The sequence below is a fragment of the Chiloscyllium plagiosum genome, chromosome 16, assembly GCF_004010195.1.
Source record: "Chiloscyllium plagiosum isolate BGI_BamShark_2017 chromosome 16, ASM401019v2, whole genome shotgun sequence".
Lineage (NCBI taxonomy): Eukaryota > Metazoa > Chordata > Chondrichthyes > Orectolobiformes > Hemiscylliidae > Chiloscyllium > Chiloscyllium plagiosum.
Genome location: NC_057725.1, coordinates 37,073,435 through 37,098,224, shown reverse-complemented (window position 1 = coordinate 37,098,224; position 24,790 = coordinate 37,073,435). Strand labels below are relative to the sequence as shown.

Below are 24,790 nucleotides of genomic sequence, written 5' to 3'. Positions count from 1 at the left end.
CACCCCACCCCACCCCACACACCCTGTTCACTAACTCCTCGCTCTCTCTCTCTGCATGATAATTCCCTCCATCCACTGGTCACAAACACTCCTTCAATACTCATCCTGCCGTTCACTACTCCCTCCACGTCTCCTGTTCATTCCAGCCTGGTCATGCAATTCTTCAAAACACCATCCATTTATTATCATCGTCATCATTGTTATGCTTGTGTTCAATTAAAAAAATATTTTTGCAACTTCCATGTTTCGTTTGTGATTTCATCCAAGTTTATACATGCTTCTGCCCAATGTCTGTGGTTTGGCAAGTTGTTTTCTCCTCCATTGAAGCTTGCATTGCTGGATCAAAATGTAACTTGATCACGTGTTTAGATGTTAAGTTGAAAACTTTATCAGTGAAATTGGTTTTCGAAGTGATGTTCCAATGGGTTGTTTATATAATCCAGCATACGGTGTTGTATTTTGATCAACTATAGCTCAGTTTGCATTAGGTATGTTATGGGGAGCAAAAGGTTTATTTCCATCCTAAATATCAGTTTGTCAGTATTTTGACAGAAAGCAGCTCAGGCTCTAGATGAATATCGTTCCTAATTCTACTCATGCAAAACTGATCCTTGGTGCTTTTTCATTGTCATCTACTGGTGACACTCTAACCATAACATGTTTGGGAGCAGATGGAGAGGCAGATTTTAGAAAGGTGCAGACGTAACAGGGTTGTTGTCATGGGTGACTTTAACTTTCCTAATATTAATTGGAGCTGAAAATGTGTTGCTGGAACAGCGCAGCAGGTCAGGCAGCAGCCAGGGAACAGGAGAATCGACGTTTCGGGCATAAGCCCTTCTTCAGGAATGAGGAAAGTGTGTCCAGCAGGCTAAGATAATTGGAACCTCCTTAGTGCAAATAGTTTGGATGGAACAGATTTTCTCAGGTGTGTCCAGGAAGGATTCCTGACTCAATATATAAATAGGCTGACTAGAGGGGAAGCCATACTGGATTTGGTGTTTGGCAACAAACCAGGTCAGGTGTCAGATCTCTTGGTGAGAGAGCATTTCTTAGCCACTCTCCCTTACATCAAAGACATCTCGGAAATGACTGCCAGACTACTCGGACCCCTTGGCATCATGGTAGCCCATAAACCAACACACTAAAACAGCAGCTAATGAACTTGAAAGACCCTATACAGACAACAAGCAAAACTAATGTCATTTACAAAATACTGTGCAAGAATTGTAACAAACACTACATCTGACAAACAGGCAAATAATAGCCACCAGGGTACGTGAACATCAACTAGCTGCAAATGACATGATCCTCTCTCACTAGTATCCTTACATACAGATAAGGAAGGACACTTTGACTGGGACAACACATCCATTCTAGGACAAACCAAACTGAGAGATACACAAGAATTCCTAGAAGCATAGCATTCCAACCGGAACTCTATCAAAAAACACATTGACTTGGACCCCACTTACCACCCCCTGAGAAAAAGAACAGGAAATGACATGACATCACCACCCTAAGAAACCCAAACATATAAATATAAAGCAGGAAACATCAGCAGTGCTTTGTCTGGGGGCTCACTGAAGATGTTACCTAGTATGGTGACAAAACATCTGAAATTGAACCTTCCAGCTCAGCGAGCAAACCTACATCCAGTTGCCACTCAAGTTGAGAGAGTTGTTAAGAATGTGTATGGTGTGTTTGCTTTCATTAGCGGGTCAATGAGTTTAAGAACTATAAGGTTATGCTGCAGCTCTATAAAGCCCTGGTTAGACCATGCTTGGGATAGTGTGTTCAGTTCTGGTCGCCTCATTTTCAGAAGGATGTGGAAGCTTCAGAGAGGGTGCAGAGAACATTTACCAGGATGCTGCCTAGAATGGAGGGCATATCCTATGAAGAAAGCTTGAGGGAGCTAGGGCTTTTCTCATTGGATTGAAGAAGGATGAGAGGTAATTTGATAGAGGTGTACAAGATGATGACAGGCTTAGATAGAGTCTTTTTCCTAGAGTGAAACTGGCCATCACAAGGGGACGTAATTTTAACGTGATTGCCTCTAAACCTCCCTCCAATGTCAGAATTAGGTTTTTGACAGTGGTGGGTGCGTGGAAAACACTGCCAGCAGTGGTAGTAGAGTCAGATACATTAGGGACATTTTAAGAAATTCTTGGACAGGCGCATGGATGATAGTAAAATGAAGGGTATGTCAATTACTTTGATCTTAGAGTCGGATAAAAGGTTGTTACAACATTGAGGGCTGAAGGGCCTGTACTGTGCTGTATTGTTCTATGTTCAAATGGTGATTTTTAGAGTAAAAGTACATTCTGAAGTAATTTAGAGGGAAGAGTTAGAAATGAATGAGTTCGAGACAACAAAATTATGAAAAGTTTAGGGAGTGTTTTCCAAAGGCTGAAGCTGAAGAGAAATATCATGCTTGAAGAGGTTGCAGAATTAGAACAGGGTGAAGCTATGGAAGACTTTGGGTACGGTAGTTTAAATCCTGGAATCTGAAAAGTGATAATCATATTGTCAGTGTTGAGAAGAGTGGGGTGGAGGACAGTATAGAGCTGGTTGTTTTGAATGAGCTATAGTTTGTGCTAGATGCACCAATAATTACTAGTTACACGTCTGCCAAAATAAATAGATATCCATCGTAAGTAATGCCATGGGTGTGCATGATGGGATCTAAAATGCAACATATCCATAAGGCAAAAAAAAACAAAAGAGGCCATTGCTGTCTGCAGTGAACATTTGATGAGACAAGTGGGAGTCAGCTCCCAAGTCTTTTGGGAGAATGCTTCTTCAGTGACAGCAATCTATGCTGTCTGTCATAGCTGCTCGTTGTGACCACTTCCTTCCATTACAACATAATGTAATGTCAGGTCTGATGGGGCAACGTCAGGTCTGATGGGGCAACATCAGAATCCTTTGATATCTTCAGTGGGGTCAACCAGGTTATTTTCTGGCACTAACAATCTTTGGCATGTGGTTCTCTGCCTACAAGGCACCTGCTGAGACTGTCTACTTTCATACTAGAGCCAACAGTATGAAAGTAGACAGTCTAACCCAACTTGACAAAGCTGTAGACTCGTTTGCTGTTGGCAAAGTGATAATCCAATATTGCCTGAACTCATCAAGCAAATGAAATAGACCTTCCTGTAGCATTTCCGTGAACTTCAGTCTCTTGGTAAAGGGAGGTGTCAGTGCCCCGGGACTTGCAAGATGCAAAGATTGTGACCCTGTACAAGAACCAGAGCAACAGCAGCAATTCCAGTAACTGTTGAGACATTTCGCTGCTGAGCATCAGGAGAACTATTTTCCTCAATTCTCACTACCACACTGCAAATCCTGCTATCAAACTGCAAATGCATCTATTCCACATGCCAGTGTAGCTTCCCAGAACTGGAAGATTCGCGACGTGAAAATTTCAGCCCAGCAGCTGCAAGAGAAATGTTTTGAACAAGGAGACCACTGTACATTGCCGCCTTCAATCTCTCCAAGGCATACAAGTACATGAGCAGGGGTGGCTGGTTTTAACCCACTGGGGAAATCTAACTGCCTGTCATAGCTGCTCGTTGTGACCACTTCCTTCCATTACAACATAATGTAATGTCAGGTCTGATGGGGCAACATCACAATCCTTTGATATCTTCAGTGGGGTCAACCAGGTTGTTTTCTGGCACTAACAATCTTTGGCATGTGGTTCTCTGCCTACAAGGCACCTGCTGAGACTGTCTACTTTCATACTAGAGCCAACAGGAATCTCTTGCACTTTTGCTAGCCTGAGCTCGAAGACAAAATCCACCAAATCCTCATACAAAGGCTTTGGTGTGACCATCATCTGGAAGAAGTGGAACATTTGTGGCAGAAGCTGAAAAAGATGCTTTTGTATTCTTGTGGGCAAGTATAAAAGATAAGTCAACAGAAGATTAGTAGGGAATGTTAAAAAAAATAATTCCATGAGATACATGACCAATTTGTATTTTCAAAATAGCCAGAACTCTACTTACCAAAAATAACTAAAGATCTGGGAGGCATCCGAGAATTAAAATACCTGGTATGGCAAAATGCAAAAATAATCTAGATCCTGGATATGAGAAAGAAAAACAATGTAGGATGACAAAATAGATTAAGAATTACATTGGCTGAGAAAAGAAACTTGCAGTTAAATGTCAGACCTTGGAAAACTGGAAGTGAGTGAAAGTCAAGAAATGGCAGACATGCAGAATAATTACCATGCACCAATATTTATGGTAGAGCAAAACATCAGCCAGGATTTCCAAGGAAACTAATGTCGAAAGGGAGTAGGGATCGGCCAAACTTAAAAGCAAAGTGCTGAGCTAGGTCATTGAGGGGACAGGATGATGAATGGAGCTTAGTCCATGATCTTAGAAACTAGAACATAAGAGCATGAATAGGCCCTTTTGAGCTGGTCCACAATTCCATGTATTCATGGCTGATTGTTGAAATCAGTACCCTGTTCCCGCTTTCTCTGCATACTCTTTGGTACCTTCAGCTCTATGAACTATATCTAACTCCTCAAAAACATTTGATGCTTTGGCCTCAGTTACTTTCTGTGGCAGAAAATTCACAGGCTTACCCTTCTGTTGGTGAAATGATTTCTCCTCATCTTAGTACTAGGAGGAAAAAAATCACCCTCAGAAAACAATACTTGTCCATGGGAATTCACACTTACTGGGAAAAATGTAAGTAATTCAAGGTCTATCCAGTTTAATATACTGATTAGTATTGTGAAGGATTAAGAACCATAAGTGATAAAATATCCCATATCAATTTTTAAAATACTGATTTTAACAATGAGTTACAGATTTGATTTCCTAAAATGTTGCATAGTGTGACCTTAGTCTGGTTAAATACACTATGTATCTAAATTAAATCATATAGGATAATCTTCCAGCATGGTTTTGATAAATGGGTAATATCGCCAATGGAGTATTTCATTTGTTACCCTGAACAGAGTAATTTAAAAACCATCAAAAGTGTCCGATGACTTCTGACCGCAACTTACACTTCCTTTAACCTTTGCGATCTGAAGTAGTAGTTCTGCAGCAATAACAAAAAATGAATGCCATTACAGTTTCTCTAAGTCTAGTACAATTTCGTGCTGGTTCCACTCATTTTTATGACTATGCTGAATGATATGGAACCTTCGTTGGCATAAGGAGTAGGACTACTCAAAGCACTAAATGTAAGCAAAGCAACAAAGTTCCATTCTCCCACATTCTAATATGAAAAGGGATAATTACTCCTTTGTCATTGCTAGATAAAGCTATTTGGACCCATTTCTCAAAAGACGAGAGTAAAATGTAAGATCACAAGATATTTATACCATAAAATATTGGTTGATCTGATTTAAATCTACAAAAATAATTGTCCACTGTGCTGCAAGTATAGAAAATATGTTTTCCTACTGCAAATAGGACATTAGAATGAGGGGCTTGGTCAGATTAAAGTTTTGAGTAACTCATGGAAACCAGCAAGATTGCAGCAGGAACATACACATTCAGTCACAGATATGTGCACCAACCATTGACTGTCCACTATTTCTAATCTGAAAACAGGATGTAGAGGACATCTAATCAATGCAGCTTGAGTATTAACATGTGTGTTCTTCTGACTGCACTACTTTTACAGAGGGGTTAATGCCAATTGGTTTTATACTGTGAATAAAAAACATTTATTTTAGATATGATAAGTACATTTAATGCTGATGGCAACACATTTCCCTTAAACCAAGGTTTTGTTTAAACTCAGCACATCTGAAAATATTATTACATGATAAAACTATATCTCCACATTCCTTTCAAAGTCAGGTGCACTATTCTAACTTGGAAATATTTGGCTGTTCCATCAATTGTTGTTTTTACAATTCATTCATGGGAGGACATGACTGGCTAGGCCAGCATATATTGCTCATCCCTCATTGCCCAGAGGGTAGTTAAGAGTCAATCACATTGCTGTCGTCTGATGTCACATGTAGGACAGACCAGGTAAGGATGGTAGTTTCCTTCCAAAGGACGGAGTGAACCAGATGGTTTTTTTTCCCAACAATTGATAATGGATTCATCATAATACTTTAAATTCCAGATTTTTATTGAATTCAGATTTCACCATCTGCCATGGTGGGATTCAAGCCTTGCTCCCCTAAACACTACCTGGGTCTCTGGATTAACGGTCCAGCCATAATACCACTAGGTTGTCACATAGTGGCCTAGGATCAAAGGCCAAGTTTGCTACATCAAAACCTGGAACTGCCTCCCTAACACTGCTGTGGATAAATCTACAGCACACAGACTGCAGCAGTTTGAGAGCATACCTCATTGTCATCTTCTCAATTAGTGATGGATTCCATCCTACGAACAAGCCCTAAAATAAGAAAACAAGAGAAATTGTCTCTTCATTGGGATTTTGGTAAAAACCAAATCAAAAGTGGAAAAATCACTTTGATCTATTGCTACATTTAAGAATCCTAACTGCAGTCATTTTAAGGAAAAACATTTAATTGGTTAAAGAGCACATTTAAAGAACTTCGAGCACTTAACTCCCCAAATACCTCGACTGAAAAGTCTGACACATTCATGTTGTAGATCCTCAAAGAACTTATGTCAAAATAACATAACATTGGTCACTGCAGCTAGACCACGCTCTGAAAGTAGACTCACCTTATGCTAAGATTTGACAGAATTCTGAGCCAAAAAATTCACTTCCACTTCTTAGCTTCATTTTATTTGTTGCCATATTTATTTTCAGCATATTATTATAAGCCTTGTGATATATGCATGAAACCTAGTCACACCTTCAACCATGAAAGCATTGCACAGATAAAGAGCTGACAGAAAATAGTGGACTCCAACCCAGTGTCTGCCAGGGTCCCAAACATGTACTTGAAAACATTGCAGGTAAACAGGTTTTTTTAAAAACACTCATCCTTTGTATGATTATAGTGAAGCCTGGAATGTTTCCAAAAGCAGTAAAGTTGACAGTGGAGTATAGCTGCAGGCCACATCCTTTCCAATGTCTGTAAGAGTATAGACCTGTGCCTAGAATTTCCTAAGGCTTTCATGATTTGGAGATGCTGGTGTTAGACTGGGGTGTACAAAGTTAAAAATTACAACACCAGGTTATAATCCAACAGGTTTAATTGGAAGCACACTAGCTAGTGTGCTTCCAATTAAATCTGTTGGACTATAACCTGGTGTTGTGTGATTTTTAACTAAGGCTTTCAAGTATTGAAGGGCAGTGTACTTAACATTGTTTACCATACTGTCTCATTCTTTTGTCCATATTTCAGCTTAAAATCATTGTGAACAGCAAATAATAAAAATGCACAACATACTGTTCTTATAAAATTGTGCTGTCGAGGGAGTTGCATACCACTCAACTCTAAAGAGTACCAAAATTATTTTATGTCCCTTTTGTGGGCTTTTATATAAATCTGGAATGAAAGTTGGAACATCTAAGATGCATTATCTCATTGGTGAATTGTTATAATTACATGACTGAACACCTTTACATATTGGGGGTCAAAGCTTTAAACAAATCTGTATACATTTTCTATCAACTAATATGAGGAAATGATTTTCCAATTCAGATTATAAACAGAATTTATAGAAAAAAATTCAGCTGTTATTTTATTACTGGCTGCATAATTATTCAGTCAGAAAAGATTAATATTTGAAGTTTGTAGCTCAGTCCATTTATGTATAACAGCAGTGCTGTGAAAGTACATTTTACCAAATGGAAATATACTTTATAATGTAATTACTTCGTGAATAATGGTAGCTAGCTAGTGCAATCCCTATCAGGGACATAGAACACAAAGCATTTCAGGTGGATATATTCTAATCAATTTGTTTACAGATGTTATTACAAACCCTTGGAGCTAGTGGGACTTGAACTGAGATCTTCTGGCTCAGAGCTAGGGACCACTGCAAACAAGAGCCCTCTGAAAGTATTTCAGGTACAACTAGCAGAACTGCTATGGTCACAAAAACAGAAATGGCTGGAGAAACTTCACAGGTTTGGCAGTGTCTGTGGGAAGAAAGCAGAGTTAACTTTTCAACTCTGGTGACTCTTCATTAAAACTGTTAGTAGTGAGGGTCATTGAGAGGTGAACAGATAGGTGGAGACAGAGCCCAGAAAGAGAGAGATGCAATGGGAAGGTCAAGAGATAATGAATGGCAGGCCAGGACAGAAACAAAGCTGAGTAAGAGCTAATAAGAGATAAGATATGCTGTATGCAATGTGGTAATGTGCCTAGGAGTATGTGGGAATAGGGGACTCTGCTAAAAGCAACTCATGTCATAACAAGTTCAGTGTGGGGTGGATTAAAAAAAATGGAAGGATGTAATCAGGCCCTAAGGTCATTGAAGTTGTTTTGAATCCTGAAGACAACATGGTCCTCAAGTGGAAAATGAAATGTTCTTGCGAGCTTGCGAGAACACTATAGCAGGCATGCAATGGAAATGTTGGTGTGGGAATGTGATGGTGTGTTGAAGGGGCAGGCAATTGGAAGCTCAGGGACATTTCTGGAGATAGAGCTTGGTGTTTTGCAAAGCAGCCACCCAGTTTGTGTTTTGTCTCCCCAATGTAGAGGAGACCACATTATGAACAGTGAATTCAATAGACTAGATTGAGTGAAGTATAGATGAATCACAATTTCATCTGGAAGGTATGTCTGGGCCCTTGGATGGTGACGAGGGAGAAAGTAAACAGAGAGGTGTTACACCTTTCATGATTGTAAGAGAGGGTGCCGGTGGGGGGGGGATTGTTGGAAATGGAGGAGGAGTGGACCAGAATGTCCAAGAGGGAACAGTCCCCGTGGAAAGCTGACAAGGGAAGAAAGGAGAATGTGTTGTGCCATCCCTTTGGATGTGATGGAAATGGTGCTGGCAATCCTTTGGATGTGGAGGCTGGTAGGGCGGTAAGTGAAGACTAGAGGCATTCTATCTTTGTTGTGTGCAGGATGAGAAGATGTGAGGGCAGAAGTTCAAGAGCTGGGCTAGGCACAGCTAAGGGCCCAGTCAACCACAGTAGTGGCAAATCCTCAGTTAAGGAAAAAAATAGGCATTTCTGAGGCCCTCTGTGAAAGGTGGCTTTGTCAGAACAGATGTGACAGAGATGGAGAAACTGGCAGAATGAGATGAAGTCCTTACAGGAAGCAGAGTGTGAGAGTGTATAGTCTGGGTTACTGTGGGAGTCAGTGGGTTTGTGGTGTATAACAGTGGCCAGTCTATCTGCAGAAATGGAAAGAGAGATGTGAGAGAGGAAAGGAAATACTCGGAGATAGACCAGATGAAGGTGAGGATGGGCTGGACATAGAAGTGAAATTGATACATTTTTTCCAATTCTGAACAAGAGAGAGACTCAGCACCAATGATTCTGGATTAGTGGTGCTGGAAAAGCATTGCAGTTCAGGCAGCATCCGAGGAGCAGTAAAATCGACATTTCGGGCAAAAGCCCTTCATCAGGCTTTTGTATAATATACTGCTCCTCGGAAGCTGCCTGAACTGCTGTGCTTTTCCACCACCACTAATCCAGAATCTGGTTTCCAGAATCTGGTTTCCAGCATCTGCAGTCATTGTTTTTACATCAGCACCAATGATGTCATCAGATTAGATTAGATTAGATTACAGTGTGGAAACAGGCCCTTCGGCCCAACAAGTCCACACCAACCCGCCGAAGCGAAACCCACCCATACCCCTACATTTACCCCTTACCTAACACTATGGGCAATTTAGTATGGCCAATTCACCTGACCCTGCACATCTTTGGACTGTGGGAGGAAACCGGAGCACCCGGAGGAAACCCACGCAGACACGGGGAGAATGTGCAAACTCCACACAGTCAGTCGCCTGAGGCGGGAATTGAACCCGGGTCTCTGGCGCTGTGAGGCAGCAGTGCTAACCACTGTGCCACCGTGCCACCCACAAATGTATCATTGAAAGAGTTGTGGGGAGGAACCTGAGTAGGTTTTGAAGAAGGAATGTTCTACATACCCACAGAGAGACAAGCACAACTGGGGCACAGGCAGGTGGTACCCAGGCCACCCCTTTGACCTGAAGGAAATGAGGAGAGTTAAAGGAGAAATTGGGAATGAACTCAGCAAGGCAGAGGAGGGTGGTGGTGGGTGGGGTTAGTTCAGGCTTTCTTTCCAGGAAGAAGCAGGCAGGCCTGAGACCATCCTGACGGGGGAATGGATGTGTAAAGGGATTGCATGTCCATGGTGAAGAGGCAACTGCTGCCCATGAACTGGAAATTTTAAGACCGACAAAGTGTTGTGGTATACCTAATAATTGGATGAACTAATGGTAAATTTGAGCTGTGACTCATTTTCCAGTGTGTGACCAATTGCAAATAAATAACAAGTCCTGAATGGGGAAACTGAAGTCTCACCTGAATTGGTACCTCATTTTGATAATTGTAAAAGCTGCCAGTGAATGTTTTGTTTTCAAGGTAGCCTTCTCTTTCACAATTCCATTTGTAGAGACAGCAAGCCAAAATAAAAATACAATTTTTATACCAAACCTTTGATTTCTGAATCGCTGTCATTCTCAAACATGATTCAGTTCAGATTTACTGTTAGTTTATAAACCTTCTGAGTCATTTAATTTCTAGCAGTTCAGAGTTCTTTACAAAAATCACATTACCACACCTGATAATGTTTTACAAAAAACACTCACTAAAATCTCATTTTTGTATCTCTGTACATGTTGAAGAAGGATTTGTCCCCCACAATATGGTACAATATTATATAAATAAACGTAAGAACGATAAATTAGGATCAGAAGTAAGTCGTTCAGTCCGTTAAGCCAGCTCTACTATTTCTACAAAGTAGAATAAAGTAGCTCTTTATTTGTCATTTCTACCATATAAACTGATACAGTAAAAATGAGACAACATTCTTTCAGGACTGAGGGTGCTAAATGGACAGCACAAACTACACAATCGTACACGGCATAAAGTGCATAAGAAGTGCAAAACACTCGAGTTACCGTGTAATAGAACAATAATAAATAATATTGCAATTTGGTTACTCCATATTCCTGCCTACCCTGATAACCTTTCACCCCTCAATAATCAAGCACCTGTGCCTTCTGCCTTAAACATATTCAAAGCCACTGCTTCCATCACTTCTAAATTATTTTTTTCATCTCAATCTTAATGGGCAACCCCTTATTTTTAAACAATGACTGTTAGTTCTCAATTATCCCACAAGAGGAAACATATTTTTCACATGCACCTTGCCAGGACTCCTCTGGAACTTAAATGTTTCGATCAGGTTGCCAGCTAACCTTCTAAGCCTAGTCGAATAACCTTTCCTCACAGCCAGCCCACCCTATTTGAGGTATTAATCTTGTAAACTTTCTCTGAACTGCTTCCAATGCAATTATATCCTCTCTTAAATAAGGAGACCGGTACTATACACAGTACTTTAATTGTGGTCTCACCATTGCCCTGCATAATTGAAGCATAATTGCCCTATGTTTGTATTTGATTTCTCTTGTAATAAAAAAAATATTCTATTAACTTTCCTAATTACTTGCAGTATCTGCATACTAACCTGCTATGAATCATACACCAGGACACCCAGATCATGCTGTATCTCAGAGTTCTGTAATCTCTCAGCATTTAAATATTAGATTTTTTTATTCTTTGTGCCAAATGTGGACAATTTCACATTTTCCCACATTATAGCATATTTGCTTGATCGTTGCTTACTTATGTAACCTAACTATGTTTCTTTGTAGCCTCCTTATGTCCTCCTCACAACTTACTTTACCCAGCGCTATATCATCTGCAAATATAGCAACCATGCCTTTGATCCCTTCATCCAAATCCTTTACATTGGTATGGACCAGGTCATACTCCCCTCAAAATATCTTATGAAGATAGCCTAGACCCTAACTTTCTCTTATTTTAAAGGTAGGTGTCAAGTGCATGTTCCAGATGGGATGTGACTGGTCAAACTACTCGAAGTTAAGCAAAACACAATTTATTTAAACACTATAGTTAAAATACACACAAAAGAAAGAAGAATTTAGAATAACTTAACCATTGGAAAATTTCACCAAATATTAGATATTATTACCTATTAAACCTATTACTAAATAACTTTTCCAATATAGTAACATCCCATAAACACATTTCTTGACAAAAAGGTAAATTCATACTCAGATTCTTACAGGCAGTTCTCCAATCCAGGAGGAAATAACATCATGAGAAATGTCAGAGAAAGTGGCAGCTAGGAGTTTTTTACTGAAGCTCCCAACTCTTTTGGGACCCAAACAGCTTCTGACTGCTACAGCTGAAAAAAAGCAAAAAGCCTGCTCTGTGGGAATTGGCTACCCTCCTTCCTTTGTTACACGGTTCTAAAAAAAACCTAAAGGAGTCCTACATTGTTGACTTAGGCCGTCTCCAGCAGCCACTTTGGCACCTCTGCCTTTACAACCTCTCTTCAAAAAAAACACAGGACAAAACAATCTTTTTGAAGTAATGGCATCATCACAACATAAATCATTACATCTTGCTAACTTGTGGCTATTCTCTGGTTCCAGTCATCTAGCCAATCTCCCATCCGTGTGAATATGACACACCCTACACTATGAGATTTTCCACAATTTGATGTTTCACTGTCAAATATCCACTAGAAATCTAAGTGCAGTATATCAGCCAGTACCCTTTGATCCACAGTACATATTACTTCCTCAAAGAACTTAAATAAGTTTGTTAAACATTGCTTTCCTTTAACAAGACCACGTTGACACGACTTGATTCAGCAGCAAATGTGAGAGAAACAGCCTGAGGGAGCCGCTGCTCACCTATCCTCTCAATTCTACTTACAGTAGCTACTTTTCTCTGTACGTTCCCATAAGTGGATTTTCCAAGGCCTTTTGGAGAGGTGGAGTGAGTTCATTCATGACTCCTGAACATTTTGAGCGTTAATCCGAGCACCAATTAAGTTGCGCCTTCTCACAAGCACTCTGTACTACTGCCTGATTTACTTGTGATGTATGACTTCCCAACATAGTTCCCAGCCAGGGAATATATACGTGTGTGTGTGTGTGTGAGTGTGAGTGTGTGTATGAGAGAGCGAGAGCTGGCAGGGGTTCTATAGGAATTGTATGACAGTGTTTCCTCATAGTGCACAAGCTCATCTGAGAGAAGAATTGGGAAATGGAAATATACCTTAATTTTTTTTACTTTCAAGACTAAACTTTTTGATTCTGGGCCCCACATGAATGTTTTCTTTAATGCAGTTAATGACGTGCTCTTTCAGACTTGCTGGTTCTACTAGTTTCCACCCGTTTACAAAGTACGTTGGGCTTCTTTGATCACAGAACTGTATGAATGATCAAATCCAGCAGCTGCCTCACAGTGCCAGGGTCCCGGATTCGATTCCAGCCTCAGGCAACTGTCTGTGTGGAGCTTGTGCATTCTCCCTCAAGGTGCTCTGGTTTCTTCCCACAATGCAAAGATGTGCAGGTTAGGTGAATTGGCCATGCTAAATTGCCCATAGTGTTCAGGGGTCTGTGCATTAGTAAGCAGTAAATGTAGTGTAGTAGGACAGGGGAATGGCTCTGGGTGGAATCCCTTTTTGAGGGTTGGTGTGGACTTGCTGGGCTGAAGGGCCTGTTTCCACACTGTAGGGATTCTATACCTGTATCTCTTATTGACCACTGTGGACCTCCTGTCAGCCTACGAAAACATGCACTACCTTTCGAAATCGGGTTTGTTTACCAGCTCCCCAACCGTGTTTCCGCTTATCTACGTTAAACATCTTAACACTAAAAATGATCCAAAAACATACCGGTTATGGAATCAGATATTCACACCATCTATGATTGGAGTCTAGAAGGGAATTAAAAAGGTGTCCCACAGAACATTATTAACAAGGGGGTGAGGGGAGTTGATTGGATCAGGTTATGTTGAAGGAAACTCTCGAGACTCGGACCTTGTGAAATGTTTAATACACGATATGTCATGGGGAATTCACCGTCCTAACTGTGGCTCGGTGTTATTCTGAAGTACATCAGGATACTACTGGATTATATAGAGAAAACAGATAGGAGCTGATTGTTAATTACACAGTTTGGCATGCTTACAAGTTGGTAGTAAATTAGAGGTTCGTCATTAAGTTGAAAACTAAAGCACTATTATGCATTCCACAAGTGGACAGAACAAATGGTATCACCATCTGATCTAGTTACACAGATTGCTCACACTAAGCAGAGATATCCCTAATTAGCTGAACGAACGTGAAGTGGCAATAACTCGTGAAGGAAGTGGGACTAATTGGCAAGTCTATGTCAGCTTGCTACAGCCTGCGCTGATCATCCAGCAAAGGGAGGAAACACTATCTTGACACTTTAGGAAGATAAGGCCTACCTTTTACATTAGTGAGGAATGCACAGCCAGCAAAGTTCTGGCTGGGAACACAAAACGGTTTCTCAGCCGGATTAGGAAAATGGCTTTAAGGCAAATAATGTTAACTTTTCCCCAACAGGTTAACACACTATTATCAAGTAAACACTGGTTAAAAGATACAAAAAGATACAATGGTGGAAAAAAATCTTAATTTTCCAGACTGTTATTGGTGAAATAATGTAAGCAATAGTGTAGCTATTTACAACCTATATCTGTGACCAAAAAATTAGACTCAGTCCCTCATCAATGCTTGCTGACAATACAAAGGCCATTGGAAGAGGAGGCTGGGGGGAGGATGTAAAAAAGCCACAATGAGATATTTTTGTCATTTATATAAATCATTTGGATGTGAATATAGGAAGTATAGTTAGTCAGTTTGCAGACGACACTAAAATTGGAGATGCAGTGGACAGGAAATAACGTTACCTTAGAATACAACGGGATCTTGATCAGATGGGCCAATGGACTGAGGAGTGGCAGATGAAGTTTAATTTAGATAAATGCGAGGTGCTGCATTTTGGAAAAGCAAATCAGAGCAGGACTTATACACTTTATGGTACAATTACAACATTTAAAATGCATCTGGATGGGTATATGAATAGGAAGGTTTTAGAGGGATATGGGCCATGTGCTGGTAAATGGGAGTAGTTTTGGTTAGGATATCTGGTCAGCATGGTCTTAGGGAGTGTTGCTGAACAATGAGATCTTGGAGTCAAAGTTCATAGTTCCATGAAAGTAGAGTCGCAGGTAGATAGGATAGTGAAGGTGGTGTTTGGTATGCTTCCCTTATTGGTCAGAGCATTGAGTACAGGAGTTGGGAGGTCATGTTGCGACCGTACAGGATGTTTGGTAAGCCATTTTTGGAAAATTGCATGCAATTCTGGTCTCCTTCCTATCGGAAGGATGTTGTGAAACATGAAAGGTTCAGAGATTGAGAGATGACCTTACAGAGGTTGATAAAATCATGAGGGGCATGGATAGGATAAATAGACAAAGTCCTTTCCCTGGGGTCAGGGAGTCCAGAACTAGAGGGCGTAGGTTTAGGGTGAGAGGACAAAGATATAAAAAGGACCTAAGGGGCATCGTTTTCAGGCAGAGCATCGTGCATGTATGGAGTGAGCTGCCAGAGGAAGTGGTGGAGACTGGTACAATTACAACATTTAAAATGCATCTGGATGGGTATATGAATAGGAAGGTTTTAGAGGGATATGGGCCATGTGCTGGTAAATGGGAGTAGTTTTGGTTAGGATATCTGGTCAGCATGGATGAGGTGGATTGAAAGGTTTGTTTCTGTGCTGTACAGGTCTATGACTCTATGACTGGTGTAAGTAAATGGGCAAAAATGTGGCAAATGAAGTTTAATATGGGGAAGTGTGAAATTATTCAGGAAGCATAAGGTTTTTCTAAATAATTCATGTGATTTGGACATTGCAAGTGTTTCAACCCTGAGGGCTAATACAGTCAAAGCTAGCTGCAGATATAAATTAAGTAGCTGTCTGCAGAGAAGGAGAGACCTATGGAATGTCACATTTGTGAAGGGCAGTTCAAGGAAAAAATCCTTCAAAAGTAGGAAGAGGCAAATCAAAAAAGATGGACTGTGATCTTGTGATCAAAGGTCAGAACCCCAAAGTATTGAGTTAGGTTTAGCCCATAATTCCAAATGTATATTTTTTTAAACAGGACTGCTACAGAGGCAAAATTTTAAAAATGTAAACTCAGAGGTTAGCTGGCAAAAACTCTGTATGGGATGGGTGGGACGTAATGCCCAATGATGTCAAAGAAACTTCAAACAAACTGGACTGTAATCTCTTGTGACAACAAAAATGACAAGGGACTGACAGACTCCCTGCTCAACAGCAAAGCTGTGCCCCATGGATTACGTAACAAATGTCAGACACATATTGTGTTCTTCCCTTTGAAGAACATACACAGATAGTGGTCAAAAAGCTAGTTTCAACTCTACCGTAGTGGACTTGTTGATCTGAATGATGTAATGTGTACCAGCCTGGGTTTAAAGCGTTAGTTTGCTGTGATGGTCACATTCAAAGAACTACTCCCTAGATAAGACAGCTGTGTTAAAGGTAGTGACCCTCCCTCATTCCAAGTGCTAGAAACTAGTTAAGGATAAAGGAAATTCCATCAGCCCACAAAACCAAGAATTTAAATTTTTCTGTTCTGCTGCCAATGTTATGCAATTGGTGTAATCAATAAAAGCCATAAGTATCATTTCATGTGCTTTTCATGAACAATTCAAAGACTGACCCATAAATGCTTTCATTTTACTTTTAAGTTTATGGACACATTTCTAATCTCTATGTATGTGTCATGTTAATATTTCTTCTCACGTATAATACTTAATAAACTCCCTCTTTTTGTTAGTTCAGAAAAGCGTGTTACATTAGGATCTTTTAAAACATAAATTCACTTGGTCTGTGGCAATCAACCGAGGGGTGAGTAATTATAAAAAGGGAGCCAATTTGTCTGTCCTCACCCAAAAGCTTATCGTTTTGAGGCATCCCATCTAGAACTACACTCAGAGCTCAGCACAATGAATTGGAGGTTTTGACTGCGGTTTGAAAGTATTACAGTGGGTTGATCATCACTTTGAAACTAATTTTAAAGGAAAAAAGCTGCAAAAGGTTTTTTTGAGCTTACACTTTTATATTACAGAAATGTCTGCATTCAATGCCTGAACATTCCAAGCCAAATTAGGAAAGTTGTTTTTGAAAAAGTTGTTCTTAAAAAATTAAATAATTTAGCAAGTTTCACCTGAAAGATAGAAAACTCTAAATTTTAAAAGAATTGGTCAACAGTTCCCTGGTGAAAACTGAGGATTAAGAGACAGATATAGAGTAGTGATAGATTAGAATTTGAGCAGCAGAAATTATCAAGTGAAGAAGAAGGAACGAGAGAGAGAGAAAAAAAAAAGAATTTCAGAAAAAATTGAAGGATAAAGAACTTCACTATGTCCCATGAAGAAACTACTGGCTCAGACCTGAGTGTAGAGACCACTTAGCTTGCTCATTTTATTCAAAGTTTGAGGAGGCACAGGTAGAAGCTTTCTTTAGCCCTTTCCCTCGTGTGGTCCAGAAGTTAAAATGTCTAGTCCCACACAGATCCTTATTACTGCAGGATAAGCTTTTACTTTACTCCCTTTCGCCTGAAGAAAGTGTGACTAATTACGCGGCACTGTAAAAAGTGCCAGAGACATATTGTCAAAAATTCCATGCTCTCAGGAAATTACTTGACTAGATGTACTTGGAATTTGAAAGACTTAAGCAGCTTGCTTTAAACCAGGGGTACAGGCACTAAAAATAGAAAAGCTTTACGAAACAATTCATTTTCCTGTTCACAAATTTCACTGATGTAGTCCTTCCAGCTTGTCAGGATATTGTTGCTCCTCAACTGTCCTTCCCTTGTAGGAGGTATAGGTTCACTAAATCATAGAATCCCTACAGTGTGGGAGCACACCATTTGGTCCATCAAGTCCACACCTACCCTTGGAAGAGCAGCACACCCAGACTTCCCCCCCCTAGCCAATCACCTTGCACTTCCCATGGCCAATCCACCTTCACATCTCTGGGAGGAAACCCACACAGATAAGGGGAGAACATGAAAACTCTACACAGACAGTCACCTGAGGGTGGAATTGAACCCAGGTCCCTGGCGCTGTGAGTTAGCAATTCTAACCATTAAGCCACCATGCCACTCTGGATCATACTTAGAAAGTTCCCAGCTTACTGCTTAAGAGCCACAGTTTACATCAACTGCTGAGGGAAAAATTACACTGGCTTTCTTCAGGATTAAATTAATTTTTACTGCAGAGCAGAAACACAGCTCCTTCTGGAGGTCCAATTGGTTTTACTTCAATGTTCACACTCCCAAGCTATTCAGGCAACTTCGCTATAGACAAATGGTCATCAGTCCACTCAATCAGCCACTTGTTGCCAACTAAAGCTCCATTTGTACACAGCTTCCAGCTACCCTATAACCAGACTTCTATTATTACTTGAAAAAGTGGCTGTGTAAACAACACTTACAATGAGTGTCAGGTAATTTGCTTTTAAAGAAAGACAGCAATGCTTCAACAATCCTTGGTTTTAAAGTAGGTCTTTTCCTATTTCAGTCCAACAACCACAAATACAGAAACATAAAAAAAATCTTTATACTATTATGTTATGATTACTGTTTTCTCATGGACATATTACTCTAAGATAATTTATTAATCTTACAATTACACATTACCAGATCCAAAATAACCTGATACCTGGTCGAATCAATCATATATCATTATCAGAGACTGTTCCAAATATACTCTATGAATTATTCCTCATGACTACCTCAATCTACATAAAGATTAAAGTGACCCATAATTAATGTACTGTCTTTTTTACATGCCCACATTATCTCTGGATTTATTCATTGTCCTACTATATACCTACTGTTGGGGGCTTGTAGACTGCTTCCCCTTTGCTATTTTCTACCCTGCATCATTACCTTTCAGCGCTGCTGCATGGCACTTTGTATACAGGGACAGAACACTGAACATTGGAAGCGAGCGTGCATGTTTTTGAGGTTGGTCTCTTGGTCTCTTAGTGCTCTCTTACATTGTGCCTACTTCAGCGAGCTGTATTGCCTTGTTTGTTTGCACTGTACTGCCTCAGCCAGAGCCTTCAGTACTTGCCATCCACCTTGTTGTTGAGTGCAAACTTAAAGCCAGGAGGTTGTCATGGCTGTCAGCAGTGATCAGTCAAAGGGGCTTTGCATATTGCTCCACTGTCAGGCTCACATCTATGGCATGTGCCAGCAGCATACGTGGCAAACTGACTGCTTGGGCTTCAACCAAGTGTCCCTCTTTCAAATTGAAAGGGAGTTCTCCTCGGCCATTTCAAGGGGGTGCCATCAGTCCCTAAGACCAAAAGAGTCAGAGCAGCAATAGGCCATTTAGCCCAGCAAATCTTCTCCACTGTTCAATGAGATCATGGCTGATCTGATCATTGTCATCTCTACTTTCCTACCTTCTCCTTAATCCTTTATTCCCTTATCAAATCTATAGCTGGGGACATTGCTGGTTTTCAGTCCAAGTCTTTGGATAGGGGCATTTTTCTTTTGGGGCAGTGGCTGGAAATGGAAAATGGCTGTGACCACATCCAGAGTGAGCAACATAGGTACATTTTTCTAGCTCTACCTGTGAGTGTTATGAGACTCTTCCAGGGACAACCGCATAAATCAAGTGCTTTCATTGTACTGGATGAAGTTATCTGTTATCATAGCAACATGTCTGTGAAACATGTAGTGTGCAGATGCTGGTCACAAGCAATCTTGACCATGTCATTGGTTATTGCAGATTGAAGATAGTCATCTCTGTGAAGCTGAACTAATCCCAGGTGACCTTTAAAGGTGGCACCTGAAGACCATAAAGCACAATCACACTACAAGTTCTCTGTCAAGTAGAAATAATCCCTGCTGACCTTTAAAATAGCTCCTGCAGGCCACAATTTACAAAGGCAATCCAAAATCTCAGAGACTGCGCAGGGGCAGACAACTGATCCCCTCTCATCTTGAACTGGATGTATTCATCAACATACTCTTAAAGACAATGATGTGTTATATGGATGATGTGGGGTTGGGAGGATATGGACAGCACTTAATTTCCTACTGTGTTTTTGCAGCGTGACTACTGACGCATTCATCAGAATCAGGCCTTATGTCAAAGGATGCAACTGAAAGAGTAGGTGGCCTTTCTTTCCTGGTGGCTGTCAAGGTGACAGCTGTGCTAAACTTTAAGCAACTGGCTCTTTCCTGGAAGCAACTAGGGACATATGTAAGAGTTTTAAATTCTCAAATGTATTAAATCTGCTACTAACGCAGTTTGCAATATAACACACTGCTTCATCTGGTCCCCATGATGAAGTCAGTGCTGCAATCCAGACAGTAAGCTTTTCCAGCATAGCTGGCTTCCCTGTAAGACTGTAAAATGTAGGAGCAGAGGTAGATGATTCATCCCAATGAGTCTGCTCTGCCATTCAGTTAGATCGTGGCCGCCCTGATATTTCTCAGTTCTACTTTCCTGCCTTATCCACATAACTCTTTATTCTCTTACTGATTAACATTCTGTTCTCAGCTTTGAATATACTTAACAACCCAACCGCTACAGCCCACTGTGGTAACAAATTCTACAGATACTACATCTGAGAGAACAAAAATCCTCCTCATCTATGCATTAAGTGGGTCACCTCTGTTTCTAGACTATCTTCTGGACAAATAATCTTTCAGCATCCAGCCTGTCAATTCCCCTAAGAACCTCATTCTTATAAGGTCACTTCATTCTTCTAAGCTCCAATGAGTACAGGCCCAACCTACGTAAACTCTTCTCAGAGAAAAATCCCTCCATACTTGGGTCAACCTAGTAAACCATCTCCAATGCCAATATAACTTGCCTGAGATAAGGGGACCAAATTTTGCACAATATTCTCAGTCTGATTAACTGCTTATATAATTTTAGCAAGACCTTCCTATTTTTATACTCCATTCCCATTGAAATAAAGGCCAAGAGTCCATTTACTGTATTTATTACCTGTTGAACTTGTATGTTAGCTTTTGACATTTAGGATCCCTAAATCCCTTTGTGCTGCAGCTTTCTGTAGTCTTTCTCCATTTAAATAATATTCAGTTTTTCTTACCCTGCTAAAGTGCTTAATCCGAGGTTTCCCCGCATTCGATTCTAAATGTCAAGTCTTTGACCACTCACCTAGCCTGTTTATATCTGTCTATGGGAATATATCCCTTTTGTGTCATCCTCATCATTTCTCTTCCCACCTATTTTTGTGCATCCACAATCATAGTGACAATGAGTTCACTTCCCTCATCCAAGTTGCTTATACATATTGTGAATAATTGTGACCCCAGCATTGATCCGTATAACACTCTACTTATTTCAAGCTGACATTCAGAAAATGCCTCCCTTATCCGAATTCTGTCTTCTAATGTTGAGTCAATCCTTTACTCATGCCAATACACAATCCCCAATGAAATAACTCCGCAGAGGCCGGTAGTCTGTCACCAGGTCACCCTTTATTTACACATGAAGAGTCCTTGACACTGACCCAGCTTCCTCAGGGCCAGCTCTCAGGGTGAACAGAGCCTCTGATATTTATCTCTTTTTTTTCTTCAGTTTTTTCATTTTTTACACTTTTTTTTGGTTTTGTTTTTACCCCCACAATACCACCTAACTGCGGTAGTGCTTATTTTTTTCCCCAGCACCTCTGATATTTTTTTAAGGGACTTTCTGTTTTTTTTCTTTTCTTTTTTTTTAATTAACCCCCACACTACCACCTAAGTGCGGTAGTGCTTATTTTTTTCCCCAGCACCCATGGTGTGTGTGTGCAGGTGTGAGACACAGTGAAAGACACAAGGTGCATGAATCTTTATTCGATTTCCACCATGAATTCTCTGTTTATTTATTTTTTTTCTTTTTGGCCAGGCAAAGGAGCAGACCCAGACATTAAGTTTTTACTTTTTTTTTACTTTTTTTTGTTTCTTTTTTCTTTTTATTTAACCCCCACACTACCACCTAACTGCAGTAGTGCTTATTTTTTTCCCCAGCACCTCTGATATTTATATTTGTTAGCCAAGGCTGTCTGATTGGACTAGATTAACAGCCCCAATCAGGGAAGTCATATTCTATGAGATACTCCTGGCTGTCTTTGTTATAATCACTATATCCAATACCATGGGATCTTATCTTATTCAGTAACCTTCTGTGTATTACCTTTTGGAAATCTAAATATATTACATCTATTAGTTCCCCCTTATCCATATTTTTTATTATCTCCTCATTGTACACTAATAAATTTTGTCAGGCATGATTTGGCCTCCATGAACTCATGCTGGCTCTGATTATGTTATGCATTTCTAAATTCTCTGCTATAACATCCTTTATAATAGACAAACATACTCCCAATTACAGAAGTTAACTGGCATATATTTACCTGTTTTTGTCTCTCCCATTTTGAATAAGGGTATAACATTATCAGATTTTCAATCATCCAGGATTTCTCCAGAATCTAAAAATTCTTGAAGATTACAATCGGTGATAGACTGTACGCATGTTGCATGGGAGCACCATATCAAACATAGCTAAGTTTATTGATAAAAAAAAAGACTCCATTCCATCGATATTCAAATGATCCGAGATCATTGGGACCATATTTTAGAATGTTAGAACAGGAAGAACGTCACCTTCAACATAACAGAATGCTGCAGGATTAGGAACAACAAACCAGACAGGATTTAATTGACATCCAATTCCAGGGTAAAAGACTTTGTCTATATATCCTATCCATGCCCCTCATGATTTTGCAAACCTCTATGAGGTCATCACTCAGCCTCCGACGCTCCAGGGAAAACAGCCCCAGCCTGTTCAGCCTCTCCCTATAGCCCAAATCCTCCAACCCTGGCAACATCCTTGTCAATCTTTTCTGAACCCTTTCAAGTTTCACAACATCTTTTTGATAGAAACGAGACTAGAAAATCATGCAATATTCCAACAGTGGCCTAACCAATGTCCTGTACAGCCGCAGCATGACCTCCCAACCCCTGTACTCAATACTCTGACCAATAAAAGAGAGCATACTAAACACCTTCTTCACTATCCTATCTACCTGCGACTCCACTTTCAAGGAACTATGAACCTGCACTCCAAGGTCTCTTTGTTCAGCAACACTCCCTAGGACCTTACCATTAAGTGTATAAGTCCTGCTAAGATTTGCTTTGCCAAAATGCAGCATCTCGCATTTATCTGAATTAAACTCCATCTCGGCTCATTGGCCCATCTGATCAAGATCCTGTTGTAATCTGAGGTAACCTTCTTCTCTGTCCACTACACCTCCAATTTTGGTGTCATCTGCAAACTTACCAACTGTACCTCTTATACTCGCATCCAAATCGCTTATGTAAATGACAAAGAGTAGAGGACCCAGCACCGATCCTTGTGGTAGTCCACTGGTCACAGGCCTCAAATCTGAAAGACAACCCTCCACCACCACCCTCTGTCTTCTACCTTTGAGCCAGTTCTGTACCAAATGGCTAGTTCTCCCTGTATTCCATGAGATCTAATCTTGCTAACCAGTCTCCCATGGGGAACCTTGTCGAACGCCTTATTGAAGTCCATATAGATCACAACTACCGCTCTGCCCTCATCAATTCTCTTTGTTACCTCTTCAAAAAACTCAGTCAAGCTTGTGGGACATGATTTCCCGCGCACAAAGCCGTGTTGACTATTCCTAATCAGTCCTTGCCTTTCCAAATACATGTACATCCTGTCCCTCAGGATTCCCTCCAACAATTTGCCCATCACCGACGTCAGGCTCACCGGTCTATCCATCTTTCCGATAGGAAGGAGACCAGAATTGCGCGCAATATTCCAACAGTGGCCTAACCAATGTCTTGTACAGCCGCAACATGACCTCCCAACTCCTTTACTCAGTACTCTGACCAATAAAAGAAAGCATACCAAACGTCTTCGTCACTATCCTATCTACCTGCGACTCCACTTTCAAGGAGCTATGAACCTGCACTCCAAGGTTTCTTTGTTCATCGACCTCCCTAGGACCTTACCATTAAGTGTATAAGTCCCGCTAAGATTTGCTTTCCCAAAATGCAGCACCTCACATTTATCTGAATTAAACTCCATCTGCCACTTCTCAGCCCGTTAGCCCATCTGATCAAGATCCTGTTGTAATCTGAGGTAACCTTCTTCGCTGTCCACTACACCTCCAATTTTGGTGTCATCTGCAAACTTACTAACTGTACCTCTTATGCTCACATCCAAATCATTTATATAAATGATGAAAAGTAGTGGACCCAGCACCGATCCTTGTGGCGCTCCACTGATCACAGGCCTCCAGTCTGAAAAACAACCCTCCACCACCAACCTATGTCTTCTACCTTTGAGCCAGTTCTGTATCCAAGTGGCCAGTTCTCCCTGTATTCCGTGAGAGCTCACCTTGCTAACCAGTCTCCCATGGGGAACCTTGTCGAACGCCTTACTGAAGTCCATATATATCGCATCTACCGCTCTGCCCTCATCAATCCTCTTTGTTACTTTTTCAAAAAAACTCAATCAAGTTTGTGAGACATGATTTCCTGCGCACAAAACCATATTGACTGTCCCTAATCAGTCCTTGCCTTTCCAAATACATGTACATCTTGTCTAGTATTTGCACTTACACATAGTAATTAATAAATTCCCACATTTTATCATTTAAAAAAGCTTTTCTAAAGCACAAGTCCATTGGCATCTCGGAAAAGATATCCAAAAGCGAAGGAATTCTTTCTAAATTAA

The 24,790-nt window shown here is 40.5% G+C and overlaps 1 protein-coding gene across 4 annotated transcripts in view; it reads left to right on the top strand.

Moving 5' to 3' along the window:
- Positions 1–4,662: 4,662 nt before the first annotated feature.
- The window catches only part of LOC122557791 (protein RIC-3-like), a 96,269-nt gene continuing 76,141 nt past the window's right edge, over positions 4,663–24,790 (top strand). For all 4 annotated transcript variants that reach the window (XM_043705831.1, XM_043705833.1, XM_043705830.1 and 1 more), the window contains exon 1: positions 4,663–4,703. In XM_043705831.1, coding sequence (XP_043561766.1) covers positions 4,676–4,703 — 28 coding nt within the window. In that variant the 5' untranslated portion in view covers positions 4,663–4,675. The remainder of the gene's footprint in view (positions 4,704–24,790) is intronic.